Consider the following 27730-nt stretch of genomic DNA (forward strand, 5'->3'; position numbering starts at 1 on the left):
ATACATTAAGTAAACTTCAGCCGTTGAAATGGTTCAATAGATGGTGGACTCCTCCAAGACAAAGACTGGATCTTACTCATCTCTGTAACTTTTTTGCTGAGCACAGGGTTTGGCCGAGTATTGAGTACAAAATAAATGTTTACCGAATGACTAAATAATTAATTGGCAAGAGCTTTACTCTGATGTAAATCCCTCCATGATCTCGTGTCTGTGACAATCTTCTCATAAAAACCCCTCCCTCAACTCCTCCCCTCCCCCCAACTAAACTGCTATTTATTACTACTTAATCCAGAAATATCAGCTTTTCTTCCCAAGGTGGGATGGAGAGCCTTGGCTCGAGGCAAAGATCATCCAAGTCACACTCCAGGCCTCAAGTTCAACCCCATGGAGGAAGTCGCTGTGAAGCATCCTGCACTGTTTCCCTATAGCCAGTGTGATGATGCACCAAGGTTTATGTGGCCCCATGGGCTGCAGGCCTACCAGGCTGAGGCCTGAAGACAGATTGAAGTGAAGAGGAATTCAAAACCTCTTCTGGAGAAACTAGATCAGAGAGCAGGATGAGATGGGATGAGGTGTGGCAGGATGGGGGCAGACTGGGGAGGAGCTGGGGAGGAGGAGCACTAGGGAGCTAATCTGGGCCCTGAGTCTAGCCAGGGAGACAGCCCTCAGCAACACACTGGGAGCACAACTGGGCTAGGGCTGTACTTTAGCTGCCAAACAGAAATGGCACTACCTGGAGAGGCACTAAGGGAAAACTCCACTGGAGCTGGGGTAGGTAGCAAATTGCTCTCCTAGGAAATTAAATATCATGGAACTGCTTGTTAAAAGTTCAGAGCGCTTTCCCACCCACCCGCTCACGCCCACCCACTCTCTTGCAAAGTCTCATGCCTAGTCAGCACTGGGCCCCCCAACTCCTGGTTTCCTTTGGTGAATTCCAACATTTCTTGGCTATAAACGACAGACCAAGAACCCATAAGTGGAAGCAGAAAAGAAAGTGGGCAAATTTTTACTTAAAATTTTTTTCCCAGAAAGCCACACTGCATTCCCCATGGTGGTGGTATAAGGCAGCCCCAGAGTTGCCTGGGGCTCCCTTTTCTAGGCGCACTCCCCTGATACTTGGCGTCTTTCTTCCCCACCGCCGGCACGCGGGGGTGAACGGCAGGGCACACGAACAGAACGAGAACAGAAGAGCTCCCTCACAAGCCCCAGAATCCTGGGGGAGAGCACAGAGCCGCCCCACGGCCTTGCAGGAGGGGGCAGAGGGGGCGGAGAGGGGAGAGGACTGCTTATTTGTTTCCTGGAACACCCTGTTAAGAATCTCAGCAATTGCAGTTAGTGCCCGGTCGTTTGGCAAGCGGAGTAGCTTCTCGTCGTTCCCAGCTGCACGGGATCTAATTCGCAAACACACCATCTTGCATTCAACACTTAAATGGAAAACAGCAGCCCCGGGAGGGAGGCAGGCGATCGAACTCTGCAAGCCCGTTTCGGAGGGCTTTATGTTTCTATTTCTAGGTCTGCGGACTGGTTGGTGCAGTCCTCGGAGAGGATTTCTTTGAGCGCCGACCCTCCCTCATTTCGGATCCAAAACCCACTCTGGCGGTTATAAACCGCAATTAGACGTGGGGAGAAAACGGGATTTGGTTGGGTCTTGGCCGGCCAGTATAAAATAGTAACTAAAATCTGTTTGAGAGCTCAGATTTTAAACGGAGATGCTACTAATTCTTCCCCCACTGGAAACCTAGTTAAAGGAAATTAAGGCCTCTCTTAAAGGTAACTAAGATTAGAGCGCTCGGTTTCCGTTTTCTGTGTTTCTATGGGCCGAACGCCCAGGTCGGTCAGCGAGTTTCTCTCCGGGTGGAATGACGGATTCCTGTCGCCCGAATTCTAAAATGATAAATTCGCTTGGTGCTGCAGCTGCAAACGACTGGCGCCCAGCGGCCCAGTCCTGGCAGTGGTGTTGCTGGGGGGCGTTGGGGGGAGAGAAGTAGGGGTAAATGGGGAAGGGAAAAGAGCCAAGCCTCGGTAAAAAGTTGGGAGAGCTGCAGGGAAGGAAGGAACTGCGGCTCTTCGAGGCCCTCGGCCCCTTTAAGTTCTTCACTGACTCAGCTAAGCTTCCCCCTCAGGTCGCGTTTTTTATGAATGAAAAACGTCCTTACATTCATTATATAAACAAGCCTGTGCTGATTGGCCAATGGCCCCCGGTGCATAAATTATGTAAAACAGACCCCTGAGAGGTGGGGAAGGACGCGCTGTTGACCAATGGGGGCCGGAGTTGATGGGGCGGCTTGGCTGGATTTGCCCGCAGACAGGGTAAACAAGAGGTGATGGACAGCCGCTGGAGCGGCCTCGGGCCAATGGGAACGCTACTGGGCTATAGCCGCGGGCCAATAGCAGAGGGCGGAGCGGCAGGCCGCTGGGGGCCGGGCCAGCGCTCCAGCCTGGTTGGCAGCTGCGGCGCAGAGTCCAGCGGCTGGTGCGCGGAGCGGTTCAGCGTCCCCGGAGCGGTTCGGCCCAGCCATTAGCCTAGGCGCTCAGGCCCGGTGCGCGCGTGCGTGAGCGCGCCTGCGCCCCGGGGCCGCTGCAAGGGGAGGAGAGCCGCTGCCTCAGGTGAGGGGGCGTCGAGGAGACAAGGGGGCTTAGGAGGGGGTGTCCAGGAAGGGCCCAGCCGGCGAGAGTTCACTGGCTGATTGAGAATCCTCAGAGTCGGGGTGCACTTTCCATTGGGGTTGGGTCCCCTTCCCTCCCGAGACTGACCACCCCCTCCTCCCGTGGCCGGGTCCGGTTCGGTTCCTGGGAGGCGTCGGGCGGGGGCGGCTAACGGTTCCGGAGCTAGCGGAGAGCGGCTTTCCGCACGTCGCGGGGGAGGCGAGCGGGAGCGCGAGGTGCGGAGGCTCCCGGGTGGAGATGGAGGGGCGGGGAGTTGCGGGCTTTACAGTCTCTGGAGACGTGAGAGCCCCGAGGGGACTTGGAGGCTCGCGAGAAGAGGCACTCGGCAGATCTTTGCAGGGGGGAGGAGGGGGCTGAAGCAGCTTAGGGGGAATGTTTGAGAGTGATGCACCCCCACCCCAGCACCTGGAGGGGTTAAGTGACATAGGCATGTGCAGCCTCCGGGGTTGGGGGTCGGCCAGGAACTTATGAAGGCCTTGCAAGTTTCAGGTTGTGGAAAGCGGACACCCAATCCCCCACTCCCAACCCCAGCAGACTGAGGGCGTCAGGCTGCATGGCGATTCTCGAGAAATAGGAGAGCATCAGAACCGCGGCCTGGGGATGGTGGAAAAGAAAAAAAATGGGTGCGGAGGGCGGGGGATGGAGAGATGCTGGAGCCTCGCGCTGGATTTGGGATCTGACCGCGTTTTCAGAGGGGAGGGGACCTCTGGGGGAGCCGAAGTCCTGATTGAGGAGGGGTGCCAAAGAGAGATGTTTGGAAGGGTGTTTTTTTGGGGGGGGGCGATTGGAGGCGGTTGGTAGCGCCTGGCGCCGCAGCTCGTTTTTATGAATGTGGGTGACTTTATGAATGAAGCGGGTTTCTTTCGTTGGCTCGCCGCTCCCTGCGGCTTTTTTTTCTTTCCCTTTTTGTGAATGAAGCATTGAGCTTTCTTCCTAGGACGCTGGGGTGAGGGGCCTGCGTCGGAGGCTGGGCGAGCTTTGGGAGTGGGGGCGGGGGCGCATCTGAAGGAGTTTTCTTGAATGGAGAAGGCTGGGAATTGGGTGGAAGTGTGTCTTGTTTTGTGAATGGGGCCCAGTGAGAGGGATCCAGTTACAGTCTTTACCTGATGTGGCGGCCGCGGCTCTCTCTCATTCATAAAACCGGGCCCGCTGCGCGCCGCGGGGGAGGGGCCTCGATCGCGCCGCTGCGCTGTGTTAAAGTTTTTCCTGGGGGCCCCGGGAAGGGGGGGGGCACAAAGGAAGTGGTTTAAACTCCTGGATGAACTCGAGCCTTCCCTTCAGGCTTTAAAAAAAATTACACTTTGAACACTATTTTTCTAGCCCTTGAACTTTGAGAGCTGCGTTAAAGATCCTTGATCCCTCTTTTGGGTTCGCTTCTTTCTTTCATTTAATTTTTTTAAAGGTATTTTTGCTCTTCATGGTGAAGTATTTTTGCAACGTATTTCATCGTGAGACTCTGAAAATATCTCCCTCTCCGATCTCCTACCCGTTGTCCCCTTCTCCCAATAGATATTTACAGAATTTCTAAGGCCACGATTTATTTAATCTGACAGATTTTTGAAGGCTGCAGAGAACTCATTTTCTTGCCCCTCAACTCACTGTTGATGCCCCTCAGATTTTGTTTACGAGTTGGTGACATTTGGGAAAGAAGCTTTATTCTGAACGTTTTAGCGCTGTTTGGAAGGCACGCGGGCAGGCTAGCCGAAGTGTTTTTCTAGGAAGTTATGAAGTGTGCAGTTTTGTTCCTCTCCCTCTTTCTCTTTGACTTGGAAAATATCTTATTACTTGGACCAAAGTGCTGAGAGGAGGCTGGCCGTGAAGGGTTTCCTCGTATCCTGCTAACTTAGAAAAATTGGATATGTTTCACACAGTGTGAAAAACAAATTGGATGGAATTGCCCACTGAGGAAAAGTTCCCTATCTAAAATTTGTATACAAGTTAAAGAAAAGATTTATCCTGAAGTGTTTCGCATTGCTTAGAGCTGGGATGAGTGAAATTAATGTTCCCCCATTTTGTTGAATTAACTGCGTTTTTGTTTGAAGAATAAAACAGTGTTCGGGAAAATGGCACTTTCCTAAAATTGTTAGTTTATACCTCTCAAATTAGAAAAAGTTCCTCCTCTCCATTCTGACCCCCAACCTCCCTTCCCAACACTTGACAGTGCTGAAACAAGTTTAATTTTATTTTTTGGTCATGTTTGAGAAAAAATGATTTCATTATAATAAACTCATTTTTCTTTCCATGGATCTTTTGCTTTTAATGCTTTTTAAAGATCTGTGGTAGAGATGCATTTAAAATATGTGCAGTGGAATTTAGTTAACTTTATGCGTTACTTTTCATAGCTACTTTATTCTTTAAGAAGTTGGAGATATCACAGACATCTCTGTAAGTTGCCACGGAGATATCTGTGACATTACAGACACTACAGCTGTTTGGACAGAAGGTTTAAGTTTTAATAAAAAGTTGTGTATGAAGATAAGTATAACACTGATCGTTGTATTCCTGGAACTATTTTTAGTGTTTTACCACTGACCTACAAAATACTTTTAGAAACAGTATGTATGTCAGATTCTTAATTGCAAATAATTTGGAATGCTTAAACCCAGTTTTTCTCCTTCCTGTCACTGTACTGTCAAAAATTAAATTATGTCTAAAAAAAAAAAAAAACCTAACACTACAAACGCCCTGGGGAATATTCTTATGGAGAGAATCTTGAAATCGCCCTTTTTAATGAAAATAAGGTCTTTTTTTTTTTTTTTTTTTTTTTGGTAGGGGACAGGTAGTAATGATTAAATAAAAAGAGAGAGAGAAAAAGATTAAAAGACTGACTAGGTGAATGGATTTGGCACTAAGTACACCATGAATCTTTGATGCCCTTAATCAAGCCCAGCGTTAGTCTGTAAAGCTTACACCTTGAAGTGGGCTTTAATTACCTCAGAGAAAGGTAGTGATTTTGCACAGGCCCTAAAAGGACAAGCAATATAAAATTACTTCATTTCTCTTTCTTCCCCCCTCTCGGTTAAAATCTCCCAAATTCGTATTACAGGAGGATCCCTTTCCCCCCAGAAATTACTCAATGCTGAGACCTTCCAAAGTGACATTAGAGACATTGGAAGCACCATGGATGGTTTTTATGATCAACAAGTCCCTTTTATGGTCCCAGGGGTAAGTTTATGTGGCTTTTGGTTTGTTTTGTCTTCCCTCTTCGAACATGAGTCTTCTCCTTATTGGTTTATGGCACAACCCGCTTTGGACCCCTTTATTACACTTGAGTCTTCACTGTCTGTTGGCCTCTTTCAGAAATCTCGGTCAGAGGAGAGTAGAGGGCGGCCTGTGATTGACAGAAAGAGGAAGTTTTTGGACACAGATCTGGCTCATGATTCTGAAGGTAGTGAAGCTTTCCCCTCTGTTGTGGCTTGTTCACATGGCTCCCCGCAAAAGCTGCATGCAGCCAGCTCTTCCCTCTTCTCCCTAGCAGAAGAATTCTCCTCATTCTGGTGTCTTCTGTTTTCAATTCCAGAGTTGTTTCAGGATCTCAGTCAACTTCAAGAGGCTTGGTTAGCTGAAGGCAAGTTTCTTGGCTGTCCTATTTTCCACATAAAACATTTTACTGTGCTTTTTAATAAAACTTAAAGGTCTAAAATAAAAATCTCTTTTCCAGCACAAGTTCCTGATGACGAACAGTTTGTCCCAGATTTTCAGTCTGATAACTGTAAGTACCTTTCTGGTGGTGGCACATGTGTTCTGAAATTGTTTGGTCTTGGATCATCCAAGTCTAGAATACTCTTTCCAGTTGTAGCCAGCATATTTGGACAGTGGAATGTGTTTGGTTTCTTTTAATAATTCAAAGTTAACCCCCCTCCGAATTTGTTTCATTCCTTATTGAAATTATTTCTAAAGTGCATTTATTGTATTGCAGGTGAGATTTACTGAACATGATTTTATCTTTTTTTTTTTTTTTTTTTTTTTTTTTTGCGGTATGCGGGCCTCTCACTGTTGTGGCCTCTCCCGTTGCGGAGCACAGGCTCCGGATGCGCAGGCCCAGCGGCCATGGCTCACGGGCCCAGCCGCTCCGCGGCATATGGGATCCTCCCAGACCGGGGCACGAACCCGTATCCCCTGCATCGGGCAGGCGGACTCTCAACCACTGCGCCACCAGGGAGGCCCTGATTTTATCTTAAAATGTCTTTTTGCCTAAGAATTTTGCAAGGCTTCAAGATCCAAATGATAAATTAATTGAAATATATAAGTTGTTGGACCAAGCATCCATAGATCAGTCATCCTTTTACAGTGGTTTTTTGGGGTTTGTTTTATAAATTAAATCCTTGATGCAAATCATGAGCCTGACTTTTTTTTTCTTTTAAAGGTGCAGAAAATAGTTAATGGAAGATTCCAGTTAATTGTCGCTTCACCAAACATGTTGTCAATTTTGTTTCTAGTTCAAAGTTGACAAAAGGTGGTCACAGAGTGACCTGATTTACACTTATTTTTCATGTAGTTGTCAGGACCTTATCATTCAGAGGAGAGTAAAAACTTTCTTAAAACGGTCTTTAAGTGCTCATATCACTGAGATAACAAATGCAGTGGGAGCTCAAAAGACGGCCCTCGGCGCTGGCACAGGCGCGGTTCGCATTACACTGATCTTTTGGGGCTGTCCTCAACAGGTCTGGGAGATTTTTGGTCCAGGAAGAGCTATCAAGGACAAAGCTGGCTGATGAAATTTGAGCAGCACAGGGCAGCTCTAGAGAGCATTAGTTACTGGCGAATGAGCAGGTTTAAGAGAGGCCTGGAGAAAAATGCTGCCTCTCTTGAGAGTTGCATCATAGAGAAATTCGTGTCTTAGTCATAGTTTATAATAGCAAGCACCTGAGCCAGGCAAGGATTCGATTTCTCATTTTGCACCAACACATTCTTCCCAGCTTTGTTTTATCTCGTGTGTGTGTGTGTGTGTGTGGTGTATGTGTAAAAATGCCACTGGGAGAGAGCATATCTTTTGGTCTAAGTAAAAGTGGGGTGTTCTAAATCAATAAATGAAAGACCAGAGGTACCTGCTAAACATTCTTTAATGATTGGCCTCGTATTCAAGGTGCAGTGCTGGGAAACTTTGAAAGGGAACAAACTGTAACCCACAGATGCATGGTTACCTTAGCTTTGTCACAGCTTGCTGTGAATGTTTTCTATAGGAGAGTAAATGCGTGTTAATTATTGCCCTCTGACTGCTTTCAAGTGATTGGGAAGCTTGCCACTAAAAGACTAAATAAAGATAACCTAAATTTGTGTGTGTGTGTGTGTGTGTGTGTGTGTGTGTGTGTGTTTGCAAGATAAAAGACAGGATTTGTAATCCTACTTTGTTCCGTGTTGATAATTTGGCCCAGCCTTTCGGTTCTTGCTCAGAGCAGCATAAACTGCAGTCTGGGAGGTGGCTTTCTTGGCAGAGGTAATGCTTTTATGACACTTGTTTCTCTGTAACCCAAAAGAGTTAAAAGGAAGGTGAGATGACTGCATACAGGTTGATTTCATGTGCTGAATCAAAGGTATGTTCTTTAGAGAAAGATGTCAGCAAACAGGATTTATACTTGGAGAGATATTTATCTGCAGGAAGAAGCTAAAGTGAAGGAATCAATAAATGTGTTTTGGCTCCTTAGAAATAATTCCTGCTCAGCAAATAGAATGTGCTAACTTCTTTAATTAAAGTGCCATACCTAAAATGGAGCTGCTTTGGGAGATGTTTCTGCTTACCAAGTGTGATGTGTTTCTTACTTTGTTTGCTTTTTGCTTTAACTTCTTAAGGTTGAGCTTTTCTGTCTTTTAAGGATAAAGCAGATGGTTGAGTAGCCTCAAAAAGTCTCTTAATAATTCTTTCCCCCTCTCTGACTCTTATTTCTGGAGATGGAGCTTCAAGAAGGATAGATTCAAATAGAAGTTAGGCAGGAACCCAAATGTGGGGAGGTGTATCCTTGAGCCATTTATCCTTGCTGTTACATGTGTAACTGCTTTGACTGCAGTTGAGACAGGCAGTGTAGACTCATGGGAGCTGGCAGAGCCCAGGGCTGGGCAGACTCTCTGTGAGTGCATCTCACAACCTCCTGCTGAGGATCAGCTTCCACTCCAGTCACCTTCTGGAAGAGCCCATGATTGTTCCAGGGGAGGGGGGGAAGCTCATTTAAATTTAATGAAATCTTATGAATTGGTTTGAATCACCTGATCAATGAACTATAAACCAAACTCACACTTGCTAGGTAAAGCAAACCTCTTCCCTAGGTTAGCAGAAACGTTTGTTTCTGCAAATATTCTTCTGTGGCCTGCCACGAGTAGTAGTCTGCCTTTCCTGTTGCTGATGATTTGATTAATTTTCCATCTTGTATGTGTGAGTTTTTGTGTGTGTGTGAGAGAGAGGAAAAGAAATACCAAGTAATGTAGGCAACGTTTTATTTTAGAACGTCAGGTTTGAAGATTATGGCTTACCTTTTTTTGATAAACACTGTAAGCTCAACTTCTAAAGAGATTATATTTTGTAAATTTTCTAGATTTGGGTTTCTACCCATAGGCATCCATCTGTAAGTGTGATTTAAATAAATGAAACCACTATTCTTATAAGTCTTTTAGAAATGCCTAGCCTACTTCTAGTTGTATAGATTTCCCCTTACGTCACAAAGTCAGACATTAGTAAAGTATCCCCCACCTGGAAACTCCTAAAGGTCACATTCAAGGGAATAGAAAGTTTAACCTATAGACATAGGGGTTCTGCCAATGCCATGCATCATCCCTTGATCCTGATGAATAATCCTGAAGATCCCAAATTGTTTGAGCTAGAGGTCCCTTGTAGAGGTGGTCTTGCCTAACCCTTTCATTTTACTTATGACAAGGTCCGGATAGCTGGGGAGACTGACTAGTGATTGGGGGCAAATGGGAGGGGTTAAGTGAAATGAGGGGGGGGAAATGTATAAAATCATATCCTTGAAGAAGCTCTCACAAAGCTGCAGAGCCAGGGAGCACTGTCATGCTCAGGGCTGCTCAGGGCTCTCCCTCATTATTTCAGATACCTGGAGCTGGCCCTCAGGAAGGCCTGGGAGAGTGCTGGCTGCCCAGTCTGACCCACAGTTCTCTTCAATCTACATTCTACAAGAAACCAGTTCAATATCTTGGTGTTTTGAGTTTTTTCATGTAGGATTTGGAAGGAAGAGAAATTATAAAACAGAAAAATTATGAAACAGACATGTTTCCTAGAAGACATTAGTGTGTATACAGATAAAACTATGAATATATATCTTGTATATTATAAATGTGTGTGTAGCTACATGTGCCTTAACACACAGAGCTACCAAACCACGGAATCTGGGTCAGTAGATAGATGTGTACTACACATTTTTACTACACATTTTCACAGAATTAGCTGCAAATCAAAACCATGGATAAGAATGGAACTCAAAGTGCTTAGATTTGGGGTAGGTATGGGTAGTCAACATTCATTTTTCTGAGCTGACTGTTTGGGCACCTTAGGGTAATTACTAGATTTTAGCATATATAAATGGTTTTTTTTAAATGCAGATTTCCGTTCTGATTTTTAAAAATCTCATTTGTTTGAATTGTGACTGTTTTACCTGTCGGCATGTTGAATAACTAAAATATTTTATGCTGGGGAGAAGGTGTGGTAAAATCTTATTTTAAAAGATGGTCTCTGTACCAAATATAATTTGAAGAATTGTTTTAAAATCCAAATGACCTTATTTTCCCCTGGAAGTGTTCTTTTTAGATCTGTGCTTCAAAAAGAATGGACCGACTGGAGGAAGTAAGGGTAATTTCCTAAGGACTGGCTAATTAACTGATAAAAATCGACATTTCATAAATACATTGCAATAGATGACTGGGGAAATAGGATTAACTGTTAAGGCAGCCCTTGAGCCTAAAATACATTGATCTTAATCCTGTTTCTATATGATATTATTCATCTGTTTTTTTTGTTTGTTTGTTTACTGCATAGGAGGTTGATATGGTAGAGGGAGTGCCTTCCTTTGGGAGAGGGCACATGATTTTGGCCCCAGACATGATGTAGCAAAACTGTACATTTACTTGCTCTGTGTCCTTGGGCCATTTCTGTATGAAAGGAGCATCCTAAAGTCTTTTTGTTACAAAAGGTAAGAGAGAAAACAGTAGGCACTTTAAAAATAAGAGGCTCGAGGGAGTCAAGCCTATCATTTTATCCTTATCCGGAGCCGGTAGCTCTGAAGGTAGGGAGAAGAAACAAGTGTGCTAAAGCAAGAGGATGAAAACTGGAGGTTATTTGACTCCAAGTTTTACAAACCTTTCAAAGTCTTTGTTAGCTATCCCACTCACCACCTTACCACTGAGAAGGGACTAAATGATTTGAAATCCTTCCTGTTTTGATAGCCTCCAAGATCCCTAAGATGCTGGACTCCTAAGGACCCAAGACCTAGTGTTCCCATTTATCAAACAGAGCCATATGTTTACACGAAATCTCTTTTCATCTGACTTTAACTCAGTTAGGCTTATTAAAAACAATAGATTTTTTTTCTCTTCCTCTTCTATGTCTCTTTGCTCTCAGTCTTCTAATAAAACCCAGTATCCTTTCCAATCATTTGTGTTTGGCGCAAAAGACTTGGAATGGGGAATTACATCTGTGTCTGCTGGGCAGATCACTTTTGTAGATTCCAGAGGTAACAAAATCCTGGCATCAATCAAGAAATTACAGTCTATCCCCTGTTTTTCAGCATTCTTCGGCTTTATAAGATTAAGACATGGGTAGACTGATAAAGCTGAGGATTTGTACTATCTGCCATTTCAACCATCTAGTAGTATCATTGTTTTAATTTCAATCCTAGAAAAAAATATTAATGCTGGTGGGGTAGGGTGGGGTGTGTAATTCTCTCCCCAGAGACTGTTCCCTCCACGTGTTTCTGCAGTTTTCATGGTGGTAAAGCACATCCAGGCCCAGAGGCTGACAGCCCCCTCTCGGGCACATGGCTGCCCTTGAGGCAGCTTGGGCCCCATCTGTGCCCTGGCACACAGTGCTTCTCCACTTGGAATCCAAGGAGCTCAGAGTCTTGTCATGTTGCAGCTCCCAGCTCTTGGACAAGTGCCAGGCATGTTGATGCCAGTATAGGATTAGGTTTCTTTTTTAAAAATTCATTTTGTGAACTCATCAAGCTCATTTAACAGAGGCTTTGGTCGTCAGTTTCTATCATTGTCCCATCCCTCTAAGAGGCTCAGCTTAAAATAAAGGAGAGGCAAGACACTAAGCCCCGAGTGTGTCTGTGGGTGGATCCCCGCACAGGGGTGTGTGTGTGTGTGTGTGTGTGTGTGTGTGTGTGTAATCACAAGGTAAGTACACCTTTGGGCTTGGCAGGTAAATGACAGATGTTAGCAACTCAGATGTTAAAGTTGAGAAGAGCCCCCTCATGAAGGAGGCTCCCTTGCCTAACAGAAAGAAACATCTAGAGGAAAGTTGCGGCCAAGGGTGAAGATTCCAGGGAGCACGATAAGATCTAGCTATTAAAAGGCCAGGAGTTTGAGTCTGATCTGCAGAGTACTCCAGGCACTGAATGGAGAGTCTGTAGTTAGAAAGATGCCGAGAAATGCTTCCGGTGTCACTATCTGAGTTCACTGGCTGTGGGAATGGGGGCAGGCAGTGAGAAGAGGTCCACATAAGACATTTTAAAATAGTCCAATATGTTTCGAAAAAGAAGAAAAACCCATGTGCTAAAATTTATCTTTCCTAAAGTAGTATATTCTTCCTTGAAATAAAGTCTAGTTGTCACACTGGCTTCATAAGATCTCCCTTAGGGTGACTATTGAAGGTCTGAGAAGAATAGAAACCCAACCAGTTTTTAGCCTTTGCGTTGTCCTTAGAGTAGATTTCACTCCCACCCCCGCCCCCAGGTCTCCTGCCCTTCTCTTTTGATGTCTCCTGAGCATGCCCGGTGGGTATTATAAACTTTTCAGGCCGGATGCAAAGCCAGGAAAAGGAACTGTGAAACTGTTCATAATAGGTAGCTCGACCCCTCCCCCTCTGCAGCCAGCATCTAGTAGTGGGTGTCTCCAGAGACCCACTCCCTTGGGGGAGGAAGCCAGGTGGCTCCCGTTACAGCCATTGGCAATGAATGGAAAAGCAAGGAGTCTGGAAAGGCTGGCTTCCATAGGGAGCTGTCCTCTAATGCAAACCAGTTCGTCCCTGAGGGCAGGAGAAATACCGCTGAAGTCTGTTTCTCTCAGCTGGTAGCTACAGTCAGAGTCTGAAGTGGGCCGCACAAGACAGATTTCTTTTGCCAGAGGGCACTTGCCGACCTCACTTGGAGCTGACTTGCACACCCTTGCGGATTTCAGCCAGCGTCTTGGCCATCTGAAGCTTAGGGAGTGCAGAGCACGCCTGCAGGGTCTGAATTTCTTACATAAACACAGCGCGCTGGGCGAGCAAGCGTCCCTGCGGCGACAGCTGGGCTCTGCTCGTCGGCCCCAGCGAGCTGAGCGGCTGAGTCCCCCCACCCCCCACCCCGGCCTGAATGGAGCATTCCAAATTGGTTGTGAATGGAGGGCCGGGCTCCCTTGCAGACTTTTTCAATGAATAACCAGACCCCATTGTGCAGGCTGTGGAAAAACAACCAACTCAAACAACACTGGGACTGTTAGAAATATGCTGGTGATTGGCAGTTTGGAGAACCTCCAAAATTAGTTTCCTTTGGCTTCCCTGTTGCTCCCTGTTCTCCAAGCCTGGGCTTAATGGGGTTTGAGTTTTCTTTTAAGTGCTGACTTTAACCCTCCAACTGCCAGGCTGGGGGCCTGGGCTTAGGCAAAGGGCTGCTACTGACCCATGGGCCCGCCCCCGGCTTTGTCTCCCATTTTAGACTGTAGCTGTCTAAAGGGAGTGATAATAGGAGAGGGTGGTTTAGCTTCCCTGGAGAGAGAGGTGTTGAGACTTGATCTGAGGATATTACCCTTTTATCTCTTGGTTCCCTTGGGGCTGTGGCTTTATCTCCCCACTGAAGAGTCCTGCCTCTCTTCTACACCAGTCTTTACTCCAGGCCTGAAGAACGGGTGTTTTTCTGCTATAGCACTTCTACTTAACATTTTAACATGGGAGGGACCTAGCTGTAATTTCTCGACTCCTTGGCCTTCTCTCTCCCGTTTAATTTCCCACTGTGGTCAGATACCTGTCATTGTAAAGTGACCCTTCCCAGACTGGTCCTTAGCTATGGGGGAGCCTCACTATGGCAGCAAGCCTCCCACGGGGTACTCATCAAATGCCTTTTCTCCTCAACATCCCAGGAAGTACCAGAAAGAACCCAGCCTCTGAGGAACCCCAACACCAGAGTGGCCTCCTCACCCCCAAACTAGGCCAGGTTCTAGGGGTACACTTGCCTCAGTATTGCCCACCCTAAACATCTTCCAGCCTCTTGGCTAACTGCTCGCAGACATACCCCCCCTCCTCCCCCACCTCAAAGGGCTGTGTGGGCTAGACCAGGGCTGTATGATAAGCATAAAAAGGACAATCCGTTAAAAAAAAAACTTAATAGTAATGATCCGGTGCCATTTCCTCAGGGTTTTAAATTAAGAGTTCTTCGTTCCTGCTCGTCATCCTCACCACCTAACAAGGCTGTTTGCATTTGTGCTTTTGCTGTAAGGATTTTTTTTTTCCTGAAATGTTTCCCTTGCTGTAAATTGGTCTTGCAAGAATGTCTTCCCTTCCCTATTAAAAAAAGAACAGGCCTGGGCAGATTGTCCTTTTGTGAGAGAGTTTGAAACCTCTCAGGAGGTAACCCTAGATATGGGCTGTGTAAGAGGATGCTGATACTTGTGCTTCTCCAGAGGGGCTGAGGAGGACTTAGCTTACATAAACACTTCTCAGCTGAGTGCCTGGAAATGCTTTGTAATTGCCTGAAAGGGCACTTAACGAGGGTCTTTTATACTTTTCCCATAGAAAAGGTAGAATAGAAGAGGGGGGATGTCTCTTCTACTTGGCTGCCCCAGATCCTGGAAGACCTACCCCAAGTTTCCTAATCTGAATTTTAACAGAATAATTCAGTAGAGATAATATCACTGTGCTGAGGGTACCTCAGCAGAGTCAGAACATTTCTTCTCCCCCTCAGCTTCATTCTCTTTCCTTTCCTTCCCCACCAGCCTGGGATCTTATTTCTTGGGGAATAAAGAGAAAACAGCGTAGGGCTTTAATGTATTCTGTATTTTGACATATTAAACAAGGTTCCTGCTTCCCAATTTCCATTCCTGTCGAAACAAGAAGCAAACTGTTTCTCTTAGGCTCTAAGTGTGTCCAAAAGCAGAGAACCCCTGTCATGTGTTTCTTCACGTCTGCCTGAGCAGTAGCATGGTGCTCTGTGCGCAGCTGACACTTGGGGGGGGGGTGTTTTGCACACCACCGCTCTGTTCTGTTCCTTCCCCGCCCTGTTCAGCAGGCCCCAACACCAGCCTCCAGCCTGCAGGGAAGTAAGTTTGTAACATGAGTTCTGAAAGCCCCTGTGATGACCTTAGTGATAGATAGAAAAAAACTAGCTAGGGCTATTTCTCATTTTCTGATTCCTCTTTCAAACACATACACTAGCCAGGTCTTCCCGGGCTGCATCTAGACTTTGTGTGGCTAATGCTGTTCCCCAGTAAGACTGTATGTGTGAGGGGACAAGTCATAGTTTAGGTACCCTTGACACACTTGGTGCGTTTCTGCTCTTAGGAGCGTTGGGGTTATAAATAGAAGGGAATGGTTCTCTCGTATGAGAAGCCTATTTCTCTAGGGTTTGAGTTTTCTCCCGTAAGACTTTTAAGATGAACTTTAAACTTGAAGGTAAAATTTTCCACAGTGATTAAATCCCACTTCAAATATTGTTGATGCTTTAATGCCAGTTTAGATGAAAATCAAATAAACTGGGAATAAATTATAGAAGGGGTGTAAGGTTTGGTCTTGCATTTTTTTCCATTCAGGAGGAATGCGCTGTTTCCCCCTTTCCTGCTGGTGTGTTCCGCTGTGAGCAGCCCTTCATGGTAGAATTTGCTGTGGCTGACGGAAAGCCCACAGTGGGGGGGAGCCAGCCTTTCACCTCTAACCGAACCCGAGTTGGGAGAACAGGGCTCTATTTAGGCCTCTTTCTCAATGGTAAAAGTTAAGCAAATAAGTTGTCTATCATATTAGTTTCTCTGTGGCCTAGAGTTTTGGGATGTGACACTGATGCAATTAGAAATATTGGTTCTGTACAAAATATTTTCATGGCAGAGCCCTGTATTATAATACACAAGCCCTACCTCAGTCAGAGTTGGGCCAGATCTTTTCTAAGCTCCTTTTTCTCCCTTTCATTTCTAACTCTTATATTCAAGGCCTCTGGGTTTCCATTTTTGGAATTCTAAAATAACAATCCTAAATTGTTAGGATGAATGAGTCCCTGAAAGAAAATGAACTGCACAAATCCAAGCTGTTTCAAGAATAATACTAAAGTGTGGAGAGAGTGTGAACTTGAAGTAAATCTGAAACTAGTTCATCTGGGTCAAAAAAAAAAAAAACCCCAAAAACCTCTCTACTACCATTGGCATTAAATTATCTTCCTTATTTGAGAAACCAGTTTCCTATTTAGAAATGACTGTTTGAAAGATGCAGTTTCAATGAGAGGCAGCTGTTCCGTGATAGGCCCTCTTTCTGACCTGCAGTTCCCCTCCAAGTCAGGACATTCCTGATTTAGTACATTCAGCCAAGGTGGGTTCCTCTTACTAACATGACCACTTCTTTTGGGAGGAGAAAGAAAGCATTAATACAAAGAATCTTTTTCCTTCTATTTTAGCCAGACTTAGAATAGAAGCCCTTAAAAAAATCACCTGTCATTATTGTTAGTACTGGTAGAGGTGAAGAAGAGATAAGGCCAATGTCCTATAAATTCCATTTAGCAACTGCTCTTCCTAGTTGATGACCAGGGACATGGCCAGCCAACCTCTTTACCCTGGCAAACTTGCCACTGGGCCATAGGTCCCCCTTGAGGACTCTTTGACCCCTAAGCCCTCCCTATGTATAGGCCCATCCCCCTGACCTCTTCCCAGCACCCGCCCAGCCTTTCCAGCCCCTTGTTGCAGAAGAGGCAAATAGATGGCCTCGAGGACCACTTCTCTTCCTAGCCAAAGCTATCCTCGCTCTGTCTGCGCTTTAGGACCTGGGCATCACCCTTGTCTTGGGTCACGGTCTCTCTGGAGGCAGAGTAATGAGGTAGGGGAAGCCTGGAGCACCCCCTGGAGGCTAGAGTGCCCCCCACATTTTGAGTGGTCAGCCTGGGTGGTACTGTTCTACCTTTTGGGTTGCAAGTGTACATTATACAGTGACCTGCCAAACTGACTTCCATGGGCAAAATTTAGTTTTTCATCTTCTGCCCAATAGTATTTCAGCTGGTGATTTGATTTTGAGGTACCGTGTCCTGGTTGTGACACCAGTGGCTGCCATTGGTGGAAGAGGCAGTGGAAGAGGGGGCAGGGGAGGGAGGAAACTTTTTGTGGGATGATATCATGGAGCTGGGCCTAGCAGAAGCAAACCTCTAAATCACCCACCACCCCTCCCCATTCTATGAAGTTACTAGATAATATAAACATTCTAGTTCATCTAAGAGCCCAGCAGTGTAAGAATGCCCCCAATAAAGCCCTTTCCTATAAAGTATAACCCCCTTGTCCAGTCAGTCCCTCTTTTCCACAGAGAAATTTAAATCCCTTTATAAGTGTAAAACCACCATTTTCATCTCTTCCTGCTTTTACCCTAGACAGAAGGGCTTTGTTTGGGGGTCTCAAGGAAGCTACAACCTCAGGGCCCCTTAAGCTGGAGCTCTGGCTTCTTCAGAGCTGGATTTCTCCATTGTTGAATCTATCTTGTGTCATATATTCCACATTCCAGGGAGCAGTAAGAGCATAAAATACCATAACACCAGGCCCATCCAAACAAAATGTAGCAACATTTCACTTTCCAGAGCCAGTGTGAACACTGCAGCTTCTTGTCATCGAAGCACCAATCTCACATACAGCCAGCCTTTCCCCCTGAGAAAGCAGCATTCTACAAGCCCAATACTTGATCTGGGACACAACCTAGACCCATGTTGCTCTTGTCAGCTCGAGTCCATAACAGAGATTTAGGGTCATCCAAGGTAAACAAAATGGAAGAGAGGCCTACAGAGCGTGGCCTCATCGTTTTAACTTCTTCATGGTATCAATTCTATTGTCTAATTTAAAACCCAGGTGGGAGACATTCTATCAATAACTCTAATTCCTGTCTCCTGGGAGAAATTCCACTGCCTTTGCAGGTGACCTCTCAGAAGTTTCAGATACCACTCTCTACTAATGCTATTTATACCTTTTCAAAGTTGGGCCAGTTTTTTTTAAGCTCCTTTTCCTCCCTTTAATTTCTAACTCTTGTATTCAAGACCTCTTGGTTTCCATTTTCAGAATTCTGAAGTGATCGTCTCATGTCCCTGCTCACCCTGTTTTTCTGCCACCCCATTTGTGAATTGAGAGGGGTCTCTCTGGAGACAGTCTCCATACCACCTTTTAAAAAAATTTTTATTTTATATTGGAGCATAGTTGATTAACAGTGTTGTATTAGTTTCAGGTATACAGCAGAGTGATTCAGTTATACATATACATGCATCTATTCTTTTTCAGATTCTTTTCCCATTTAGGCTGTTACAGAGTATTGAGCAGAGTTCCCTGTGCTATGTAGTAGGTCCTTCTTGGTTATCCATTTTAAATATGGCAGTGTGTACATGTCAATCCCAAACTCCCAATCCACACCATCTTTAAAGTAAGTGCCTATCATTTTTTACAGGAACTCACCAACAAAATATTCCTGGGCTTGCATCCCCCAAAGTTTCCAGCTGTAGAATTCCAAATACTTGATATAACCTCATTTACTCTTATGAGTAAGAAAGGTGTTTTCTTCCCTCACCTCTTTTCCCACTGTAGCAAGACCTGGCTCTAGTTTTGTAGGTTATTATTTCACTCTGGTATTACCCAGCCATCTTCATGCAGGGTCATCAAGATTTGAATCTCGCTCTTGGGCTGGTCCTGTTCCAATACCAATGTAATTATAACCCTATTTGTTGGATCTGACGGTCTTTTCCCATAGTCCATGTCATGATAAGTTCAAAGGCTTTTTTCTTGAGCTGATTATGTTACCCCAAGTTTCTAACTCTAAATCATGAAAAACAGAGTGGGTTTTTTTGTCCACATACCAATTCCTGAAGCCTCTCTTCTGCTGACTGTAGGTTTTTCCCACTGCTTGGGAGAAATCTGATTCCTGGAGCCAGATGTTCCAGGAACTAGTTTTATCAGTTCCTAATTTGGCTCTTGTGTTATTTATTGTACAGAAGATGATATTGGCCATCCATATAGGGAAGACTTCTTTAATTGTTAATTGATGAATTCTGCTACTTCGTGGTTGATCTTACGTCCTGGGGCCCTGAAATATATCACCAGGGTGATAGTCAGTCCTTTGGTCCTTACTGAGAAACAGGACAAGTAAGGAAAGAATAAGCTGGAAAAATCAACATATCCCCCCACCACCATGATTAATCTCCAATCTAAAACCCTGAGTACTACCACTGTTACTCATCATCATAAACCTTGTAGTTCTATTTGATTTCTTAAACTATGTGAATTTATTAGTGTGATGAAAACAAAAGTTACTTTAAATAAATAATATCTTGAATACTGCCACTGTGACCATTGTGAAGAGATCTTTCCCTATACCTACCGATACCAGATTCTGTCCCAGAACAGAAGCCTTGCTTTCTCCATGTAGGACTTTGCCCAGGTCAAATGCAGCTATTCTTGCCATTTGAGATTCAGAATGAACCTACCCTGAAATCTCAGCCCCTGTATGTGGTATGCTCACCCAGATGTTGGCTGTACCAGATGTTTGTCATATTTCCCATGAGTTATGTGGAGAGCCTGTTTCCATACCAGAGTCCTGCTGCCATTCTTGATTCCCAAAACATAAATGCACAGGGGATTCTCCAAGCCAACGGACTTGAACACAATTTAGGTCTCCAGCTCCACACTCCTTTCTGATCTCTTAGCCTAATAAGCTAGGTTGGACCAGTTGTAGCTCCCAGAAACTCTTGTGCCTTTTTCTCCCAAGGCTCAGGGCACCAAAAGTCCAGGCCACCCATTTCAAGCTTCCTCTCCTGGCCTTGGCCCTGCTCAGGCTTTATGGGCAGAAGGAGCCAAACCAGCTACTTGGAGAGAAGAATGAAGGAGAACCTCGAGGAAGAGAACTTTCATTCCTTTTAATTCTGCCAGCTTTCACAGCTTGATGATGGCTGCATTGTGCCCTTCTGAGGACTCGGGATGAAATCTAATGAGTTGTTCATCTGTTCTGGTAGTGTTCTAAATCTGTTGTGCATATACATTCACAAGGAGTGGACATTCTCCATTTTTTTTTTCCAAAAATGCTTTGTGATCTTGAGTTGAGCTTATATTTTAGTTCCTGTTATATGTGTATTAATATGTATATGGAACTACTGATCAATTTTACTTTTGTTAATATTTTGTACTTGTGTAATTGCTGTCTTTTTACCCAGGCCATAGTAGAGGTGGCACTGGGCAGTAGTCATGGTGATAGCAGTGGCAGTTTTCATTTTGCCCTCTCTTGGGTGTTCCCTTCTCCTTTCTAAGTGGGCCAGGGCCAAAAAAATATTTGAGAATCACTGGCTTAGATGTTAGAGTATGACAACATTTGTCCTTGTGTAACTTTAGATTCCCAGGGCTGTGTTATCCAAACATGGTAAAGGTACAGTATAAACAGGGCTGTCTCCTTCCAGTTTGGTAATAGGCCAGGGGTGACTTCCGTCGTGTGTAAATGCATGGTTTTGAAGTTCTTAGCACGTCTACTGACCTGTTAGTCAACCATAAGATAATATTTTTCTCCAAGTATCTTGGAGGAGATGAGATATAATAGCTGTTTTATCGATTTATTTTTAAAACATATTGCTACATTTACTTCATTTCTCTATGTATAGATATTTTTTTCCAAGTTATTGGAAAGTAAGTTGCAGGCATTATGACATTTCACCCCCAGATACTTTAGTGTGCATCTCCGAAGGACATTCTTCTACATAGTCAAGAAAATTAACTTTTATTCAGTAATATTCCCCAGCTGTCTTTTATAACTGATATTGACATTGTTATTGATATAGTATTTGATTAAGAGTCACACATTATGTTTATTGTTATGCCTCTTTTATCTTCAATCTATAACAATCTGCCTACCTTGCCCCCTCCCCCCAATAACATTGACCTTTTTTAAGAAATGAAATTGAGTTATTTCTAGTGAGGTGGATGGACCCAGAGGCTGTTATACAGAGTGAAGTAAGTCAGAAAGAGAAAAACAAATACCGTATGCTAACGCATATATATGGAACATAAAAACAAACAAACAAAACAAAAAAAACGGTACTGGGCTTCCCTGGTGGCGCAGTGGTTGAGAGTCCGCCTGCCGATGCAGGGGACATGGGTTCGTGCCCCGGTCCGGGAAGATCTCACATGCCGCGGAGCGGCTGGGCCCGTGAGCCATGGCCGCTGAGCCTGCGTGTCCGGAGCCTGTGCTCCGCAATGGAAGAGGCCACAACAGTGAGAGGCCCGTGTACCCAAAAAAAAAAAAAAAAACGGTACTGATGAACCTAGTTGCAAGGCAGGAATAAAGAGGTAGACCTAGAAAATGGACTTGAGGACATGGGGTGAGAGGGCAAAGCTGGGGCGAAGTGAGAGTAGCGTCGACATATATACACTACTGAATGTAAAATAGTTCGCTGGTGGGAAGCAGCAGCATAGCACAGGGAGATCTGCTCGGTGCTTTGCGATGACCTAGAGGCAGGGAGGATGAGAGGGGAGGCTCAAGAGGGAGGGGATATGGGGACGTGTATGCCTATGCCTGATTCGCTTTGTTGTGCAACAGAAACTAACACAGTATTGTGAAGCAATTATACTCCAATACAGATTAAAAAAAAAAAAACTGACTTTTTTTGAAGGGTCCTGGACAGTTGTTTTGTAGTTGTTGACTTTTTTAGGGTATATTTTTAAAGGATATGTAGAAATGCAAACAACATACAGAAATGCTGGCCTTAGGCCTGGAAATTCCCTATGTTTTGGGTTTTCTCACCTCTCATATCCATGTATTATGTTGACCTCTAAACACTGGTAGAAGAACAGAGTGAGTCAGATGGAGAGAGTTTGTGCATGTTTACTTAGTTACATGCATGTTTAGTTCCTGGAGAGAACTAAACATGCATATAACTAAGTAAATGAATCCCTCAAAAGGAGAGGGCTTTTGAGGGATTCATTACAATTTTTTAGCAAAGCTTACTAAATAGTTGATTTTACTATTTATGGATGATTTTTTGCTGTATTCAATTTTTGAATTTATGTTTACAAAGGTTAGCTGTATCAGATATTAAAGAAAATGGCACAGTCCCCCATATCTCCACCAGTTCTGCCTTTAGTACTTGTGCCCCTTAACTAAATTTGATAACATTTCAAGTTTTTATTTTTGGAAACTGTCGCCAGGCAGAATCAATGTTAACCATCCATTCAAACGGGTTTGAGCATGTCTCTTATTTGGTTTAGAAATCTAAAAGGCATCTCCTTTTCCAGACACTTTTTTTAAGTGCCAGAACCTGTCCACTTATCTCATCTCCCTTAAACCTCTTTGGTTCCCAGAACAGGGTATTATCTCCTGTCCTTGTCATTTGTTATAGCAATTGCAAAGAATATTGAGATTAGGAATATATTTTATGCTTGAAATGAATTTCTAATCTACTCAGGCCTAAAATAAAGACATATTTCTGACCCCTTCTAGTAGTATGGTAGAACTTAAAGTAAGCCTCAGCCTGTCTACCCCTTTTTTCTTACTCACTGGCTATCTATGCTTTGTCTCAGAATTTGTCCAAAACAGGCCAGCACTAAGGAAAGGCAGCAGTATGTTGGAAAGTAAGCCTTTTGGTTTTGTTGTGCACAGAACTCAAGGGACACTGCACCTGCTGCCCTCTGGTCTTTGCCAACTGGGTACCCTGACAAGTTAAGAGTAATCAGGGGAGAAGAGGCCACACCTGCTCCTTCCAGACGGCTTCTGCATTTCTGTTTTGCCAGTGTCATTTTTAAGTTCATATGTCCCTCTGCCCTCTTTACTTGAGTTCTACTGACAGCCACAGCCAAAGAGCAGTACAGGCAGGTGTCTCGGGCTCCCCCCACCATCATTCTTTTTTTTTTTTTTGCGGTACGCGGGCCTCTCACTGTTGTGGCCTCTCCCATCGCGGAGCACAGGCTCCGGACGCGCAGGCTCAACGGCCATGGCTCACGGGCCCAGCCGCTCCATAGCATGTGGGATCTTCCCGGACCGCGGCACGAACCCGTGTCCCCTGCATCGGCAGGCGGACTCTCAACCACTGTGCCACCAGGGAAGCACCCCCCACCATCATTCTTGAACTAAACAGTATGTATTCCATACTATGGAGGGAAATGAAGCAGGATGAGTGGCCTGAGAGAGGAGCAATGACCCAAAGCTGGTGGCCCAGGGAGTAGTAAGCTTAGGAATGGACCTTCCCTTTAGGATTATGGCTCTGGAATCCTGAGAAGTCTCTCAGCCATGACTGTACATCCACACCACGTTTGTTCATGAGTGCTGTGAGAGGCTCTGGAGACATGGGCTGGCCACCTGGGACATAGTCTCATGGACGTGCCATTTGGAGGCAGGTGTTGGTGTTCTGGTCAACCTTCCATGTACGGTAAGAAGATCGTGCCTGTCAATCGTGACCAAATAAGGTCCTATCCTGAGGTCATGCCTGCACAGCTGATTTGGGAAAGATGAGTCTGTTCCAGATGCAAGTAATGAAACTGAAGAAGGTGGAGAGGAAAACCCCAAAACAAAATCAGAACGGCGGCACCCAACAGAAAGCAAGCAGAGCCTGTGTGTGATGCAGGAGAAGTAGGATGGTCTTAGTCTCTCTCCCGCGCAGACCGCAGTATAACTGACTGGCAATTTCTTTAACACTCAGCGACTACATAAATGCTGTATGTATTCACAACAAAGGCTGTGGTGAATTGAAATTTTGATGATCACGAAACACCAAAGGAAAGGCTTATTGACAAGGTGGTTTTTGTCTTTCTGAAAAAAATTCCTTTTGACTCAAACTGTCGTGCATCATAACATTCAACAAAAGTGTTTTCCTTTGTTTTGATCCTCTGTGCTGTAATAGTGAAGTTCACTGCCAGCACTGGCATGGGGTAGCTGCCTTGGACAGAATCCACAGGCCTGTACTTGTGGGCAGGAAACAGATTTTGTCAGCAGAGGGAATTATTATTTCTCTTGAATAGACTAGTTTGTCTATTTTTTTTTTCTATTTTGAAACAGTTGGGTTATATCTTTGAAAGACTGCTTCTACACCATCACAGAAGGAAGATTTTCTAAAGTTTGAGAAATCTTAGTATTAACTCGGTGATGCTATTTGACCAGGACAGGGCTGTTTTTTTTTTTTTTTTAATAGGAACAATTGGGGCTTCACTGGTGGCGCAGTGGTTGAGAGTCCGCCTGCCGATGCAGGGAACACAGGTTCATGCCCCGGTTCGGGAAGATGCCACATGCCACGGAGCGGCTGGTCCCGTGAGCTATGGCTGCTGGGCCTCTGCGTCCGGAGCCTGTGCACTGCAACGGGAGGGGCCACGGCAGTGAGAGGCCCACGTACCGCAAAAAAAAAAAAAAAAAAAAAAAAGGGAACAATTGAAATAACACATAGCAATCATAAGAGTACAGCTTGATAAATTTTCAAACTATATAAGCCTTTAGATCAAGACCTAGAACTTATCAAACTACAAGGAGACTCCATGTGCCCCCTGAACAGGCACCACCCCCAGACTCAGAAGTAACCTCCATCCTGACTTTAAACACCGTAGAATATTTTTGTTTCCTTTTGAATGTTATTGTAAATGGGCTCATGTAGTGTCTGGCTTTTATTTATGAGCCCGTGTTGTTAAGTGTGATTGTAATTTCTTCATTCTTATTTCTGTGTAGTATTGAAATTTTGTTTGGGATTACATTGAGCCTATACATAAATTTGGGAAGAACTGATATCTTTACAGTATCAACCTTCCAACCTATGAACATAATATATTCTTCCATTTATTGAGAGTTCTTTGATTTTCCTCAGGGTTTTATAGTTTTCAGTTTAGGTATCTTGCATATCTTTTATTAGGTGTGTTCCTAGGTATTTGATGTTATCTGTTGCTATTGTAAATGTATTTTTTGAATGTCACATTGTTTTAGTTACTGTGTATATAAATTATTCTTTTTATGTATTGGCCTTGTAGCCAATGATCTTGGTAAATTAGCTTATTGATTATTATACTTTGTGGATTCTTTAATATTTTCTGTGTACCCAACCAGGCCATCTGTGGATAATGAGAGTTATATTTTTCTTTCTGATCTTTTTGCCTTTTATTCATTTTTCTTAACTTACTGCATTGGCTAGGATCAGGCTTGATTTTTGATCACTGTGTCAGATAGAAAAATATTCCAAGGAGTTCCCTAGTAAGAAAAGCAACTGTGAAGTTATTAACTTGGTTGATCTGTGAACATCGTATCTAAATTTTAGATGGTATTATGGTCGTCTACAAAGCAGCACTTTGTACTTTGTAATGCATGCCCACAGATATGGATTTATATCTTGTCAGCCAGCCACCCTTGTCTTTCCTACCCCTGACAAGCAGAGACTCTCATATATTTGTGCATGGATCTTTAACAGAGTTCTTATAGTCAAATAGGGGTCCAGACAGCTCACTCAAAGTGTTCTTGCCTCAGAGGTGGCATTAAGAGGGAATGTCAAGAAGCAGTTTCAGGAGTGGTGGGGCATTTGGGGTGCGAGATGGTATCCATGGCAACAGTGTGGCATCTGGCTGGTCAGTGACTGGCTGTCAAGATGCCAGGCCTTCCAAAGTGCCTGCAGCTATCTGAATGAGAAGATTTTTTTTTTTTTTTTTTTTTTTTTTTGCGTTACGCGGGCCTCTCACCATTGTGGCCTCTTCCATTGCAGAGCACAGGCTCCGGATGCGCAGGCTCAGCGGCCATGGCTCACGGGCCCAGCCGCTCCGCGGCATGTGGGATCTTCCCGGACCGGGGCACGAACCCATGTCCCCTGCATCGGCAGGCGGACTCTCAACCACTGCACCACCAGGGAAGCCCTGAATGAGAAGATTTTGATCAGCAGGATATAGAAGGGAGAATGAGATCTTCTAGATGGAATACTAGGTTGGGAGGCAAGGACTGTAAGAAGTAGAGGCCACTGGAGTCAAGAGATGTTAGTTGCCAGTAGGAGTGAGGCAGGGATCCTGGGTATTTTGGTGGCCTAGAGATGGGGAAGGTGTAAGCCCTTGAGTGGATTCAGGTGTATCAGGTGTGCCTCCAGCTGGCGAGTGCAGAGTAAACATGAGGACATGGACCCTGATAATTGGCAAATAGTATTCCTTCATCTTCTTCTCTGGTGTTGTCTTCTTTCTCGACCTCTTTCTGTATTTCTTTTAATCCCTTTTTGATGTAGTCTTTTTCTCTCAGATTCCCTCTAGGAAACAATATGATGGAATGACTAACAACTGTTTAGGACAGTATCCTGATCACTTACAGCTATGAGACAGTGGCAGATTACTTACCTTTTGAGCCTTGATCTTCTCATCTCTAAAATGGAGACAGTGAAAGTAGCTTTCTCACTGGGTTGGGAAGATTGAATAATATAATGTATATAAACAAACTGGCCAAAGCCAGTGATAAGGGGTCTGTCTGGCTGCCTCTCTCTTGGTCTACCTGGTTCTTTTCCAGAGGTGTTAGTTCTTATCCATTGTTCCTTTGTTCTACAGCACTTTCTCTCAACCAGATGTAATGTGGTATTTTTGTTGTTTTTATTGAAAACAAAGTCTATGTCCTCTATTTTTGATGTACAAAGTGGGTGAGTGCAGTATCTCCCATTCCTGTCAATGTGGTAGATCACTGAAATGACAGTGGGGGGCTCTTGCCTTCTTTCCCCTCCAATATCAGAAGCTCCAAGACCTTGAGCAATTCCTTTAACTCCTCTGGGCCTCAGGGTCCTTATCTATAAATGTAAGGGCCTGAATTAAGTGGATCATGAGGCCCCAGTCCAACTCTAATTACATCTGTGGGAAGATGCTGAAAGTCAGACCTCTCACTAAATTATGCATGCCCTGAAGAAACGACTGCCATGTCTGTTTTGTTTACCGTCATATCCCCAACACCTTCAGGATGCCTGACCCATGGAAGACGTTCAATGAATGAATGATTGGATGAATGAATGAAAGAAATTTTTACAACAAGGAAGGTGGCCCACGTTTGCCAGGAATTGTTCTCAGGGTACTGTTGGCTTCATGGGCCCATCTTCTATAACTGAGCTTAAACTCAAATTTTCTAATTGTAGAAAATGTTTATCAACTCAAATAGTCAAGTAGCATCTCTTTTCAAACTTCCTAAGGAGTTCATGCTCCTCTTTTAATTGCAATTCATTGCCGTGCTTTATAGTCCTCAGTCTCTGTCAGCGCTTAGTAAGTTGCCCATGCGAAGGTGAATACTCTGTTTTTGAAAGCACAGTGTATAATTACACAAAATCATAGCACCATCTGCAAGGTGCTGTGCCATTTTATTTATTTCTGAAGGCAGCATCACATATCTCGTTTTACAAAGAGGGAACGGGCTGAAAGCAAGGAGCATTCCTTGGACTTCTAAGTTCCTGCTTAAAATACACGACTAGGGCTTCCCTGGTGGCGCAGTGGTTGAGAGTCCGCCTGCTGATGCGGGGGACACGGGTTCGTGCCCCGGTCCGGGAAGATCCCACATGCCGCGGAGCAGCTGGGCCGTGAGCCATGGCCGCTGAGCCTGCGCGTCCGGAGCCTGTGCTCTGCAACGGGAGAGGCCACAGCAGTGAGAGGCCCACGTAACCGCAAAAAAAAATAATAATAAAATAAATAAATAAATAAATAGATACACGACTAGCTCTGAGTAGTGCATACCACCGTCAGGCTCCTTCATACATCC

General features: G+C 44.6%; 1 protein-coding gene across 1 annotated transcript in view; it reads left to right on the plus strand.

Moving 5' to 3' along the window:
• The first annotated feature begins 2590 nt into the window (after window positions 1–2590).
• ETV5 (ETS variant transcription factor 5) overlaps window positions 2591–27730 on the plus strand; it is a 56776-nt gene continuing 31636 nt past the window's right edge. Inside the window, exons 1-5 of the mRNA XM_082626056.1 lie at window positions 2591–2607; window positions 5714–5832; window positions 5968–6055; window positions 6188–6235; window positions 6329–6379. Coding sequence (XP_082482182.1) covers window positions 5788–5832; window positions 5968–6055; window positions 6188–6235; window positions 6329–6379 — 232 coding nt within the window. The 5' untranslated portion in view covers window positions 2591–2607; window positions 5714–5787. The remainder of the gene's footprint in view (window positions 2608–5713; window positions 5833–5967; window positions 6056–6187; window positions 6236–6328; window positions 6380–27730) is intronic.

This window comes from Mesoplodon mirus (assembly GCF_964341445.2).
Source record: "Mesoplodon mirus genome assembly, chromosome: 6".
NCBI lineage: Eukaryota > Metazoa > Chordata > Mammalia > Artiodactyla > Ziphiidae > Mesoplodon > Mesoplodon mirus.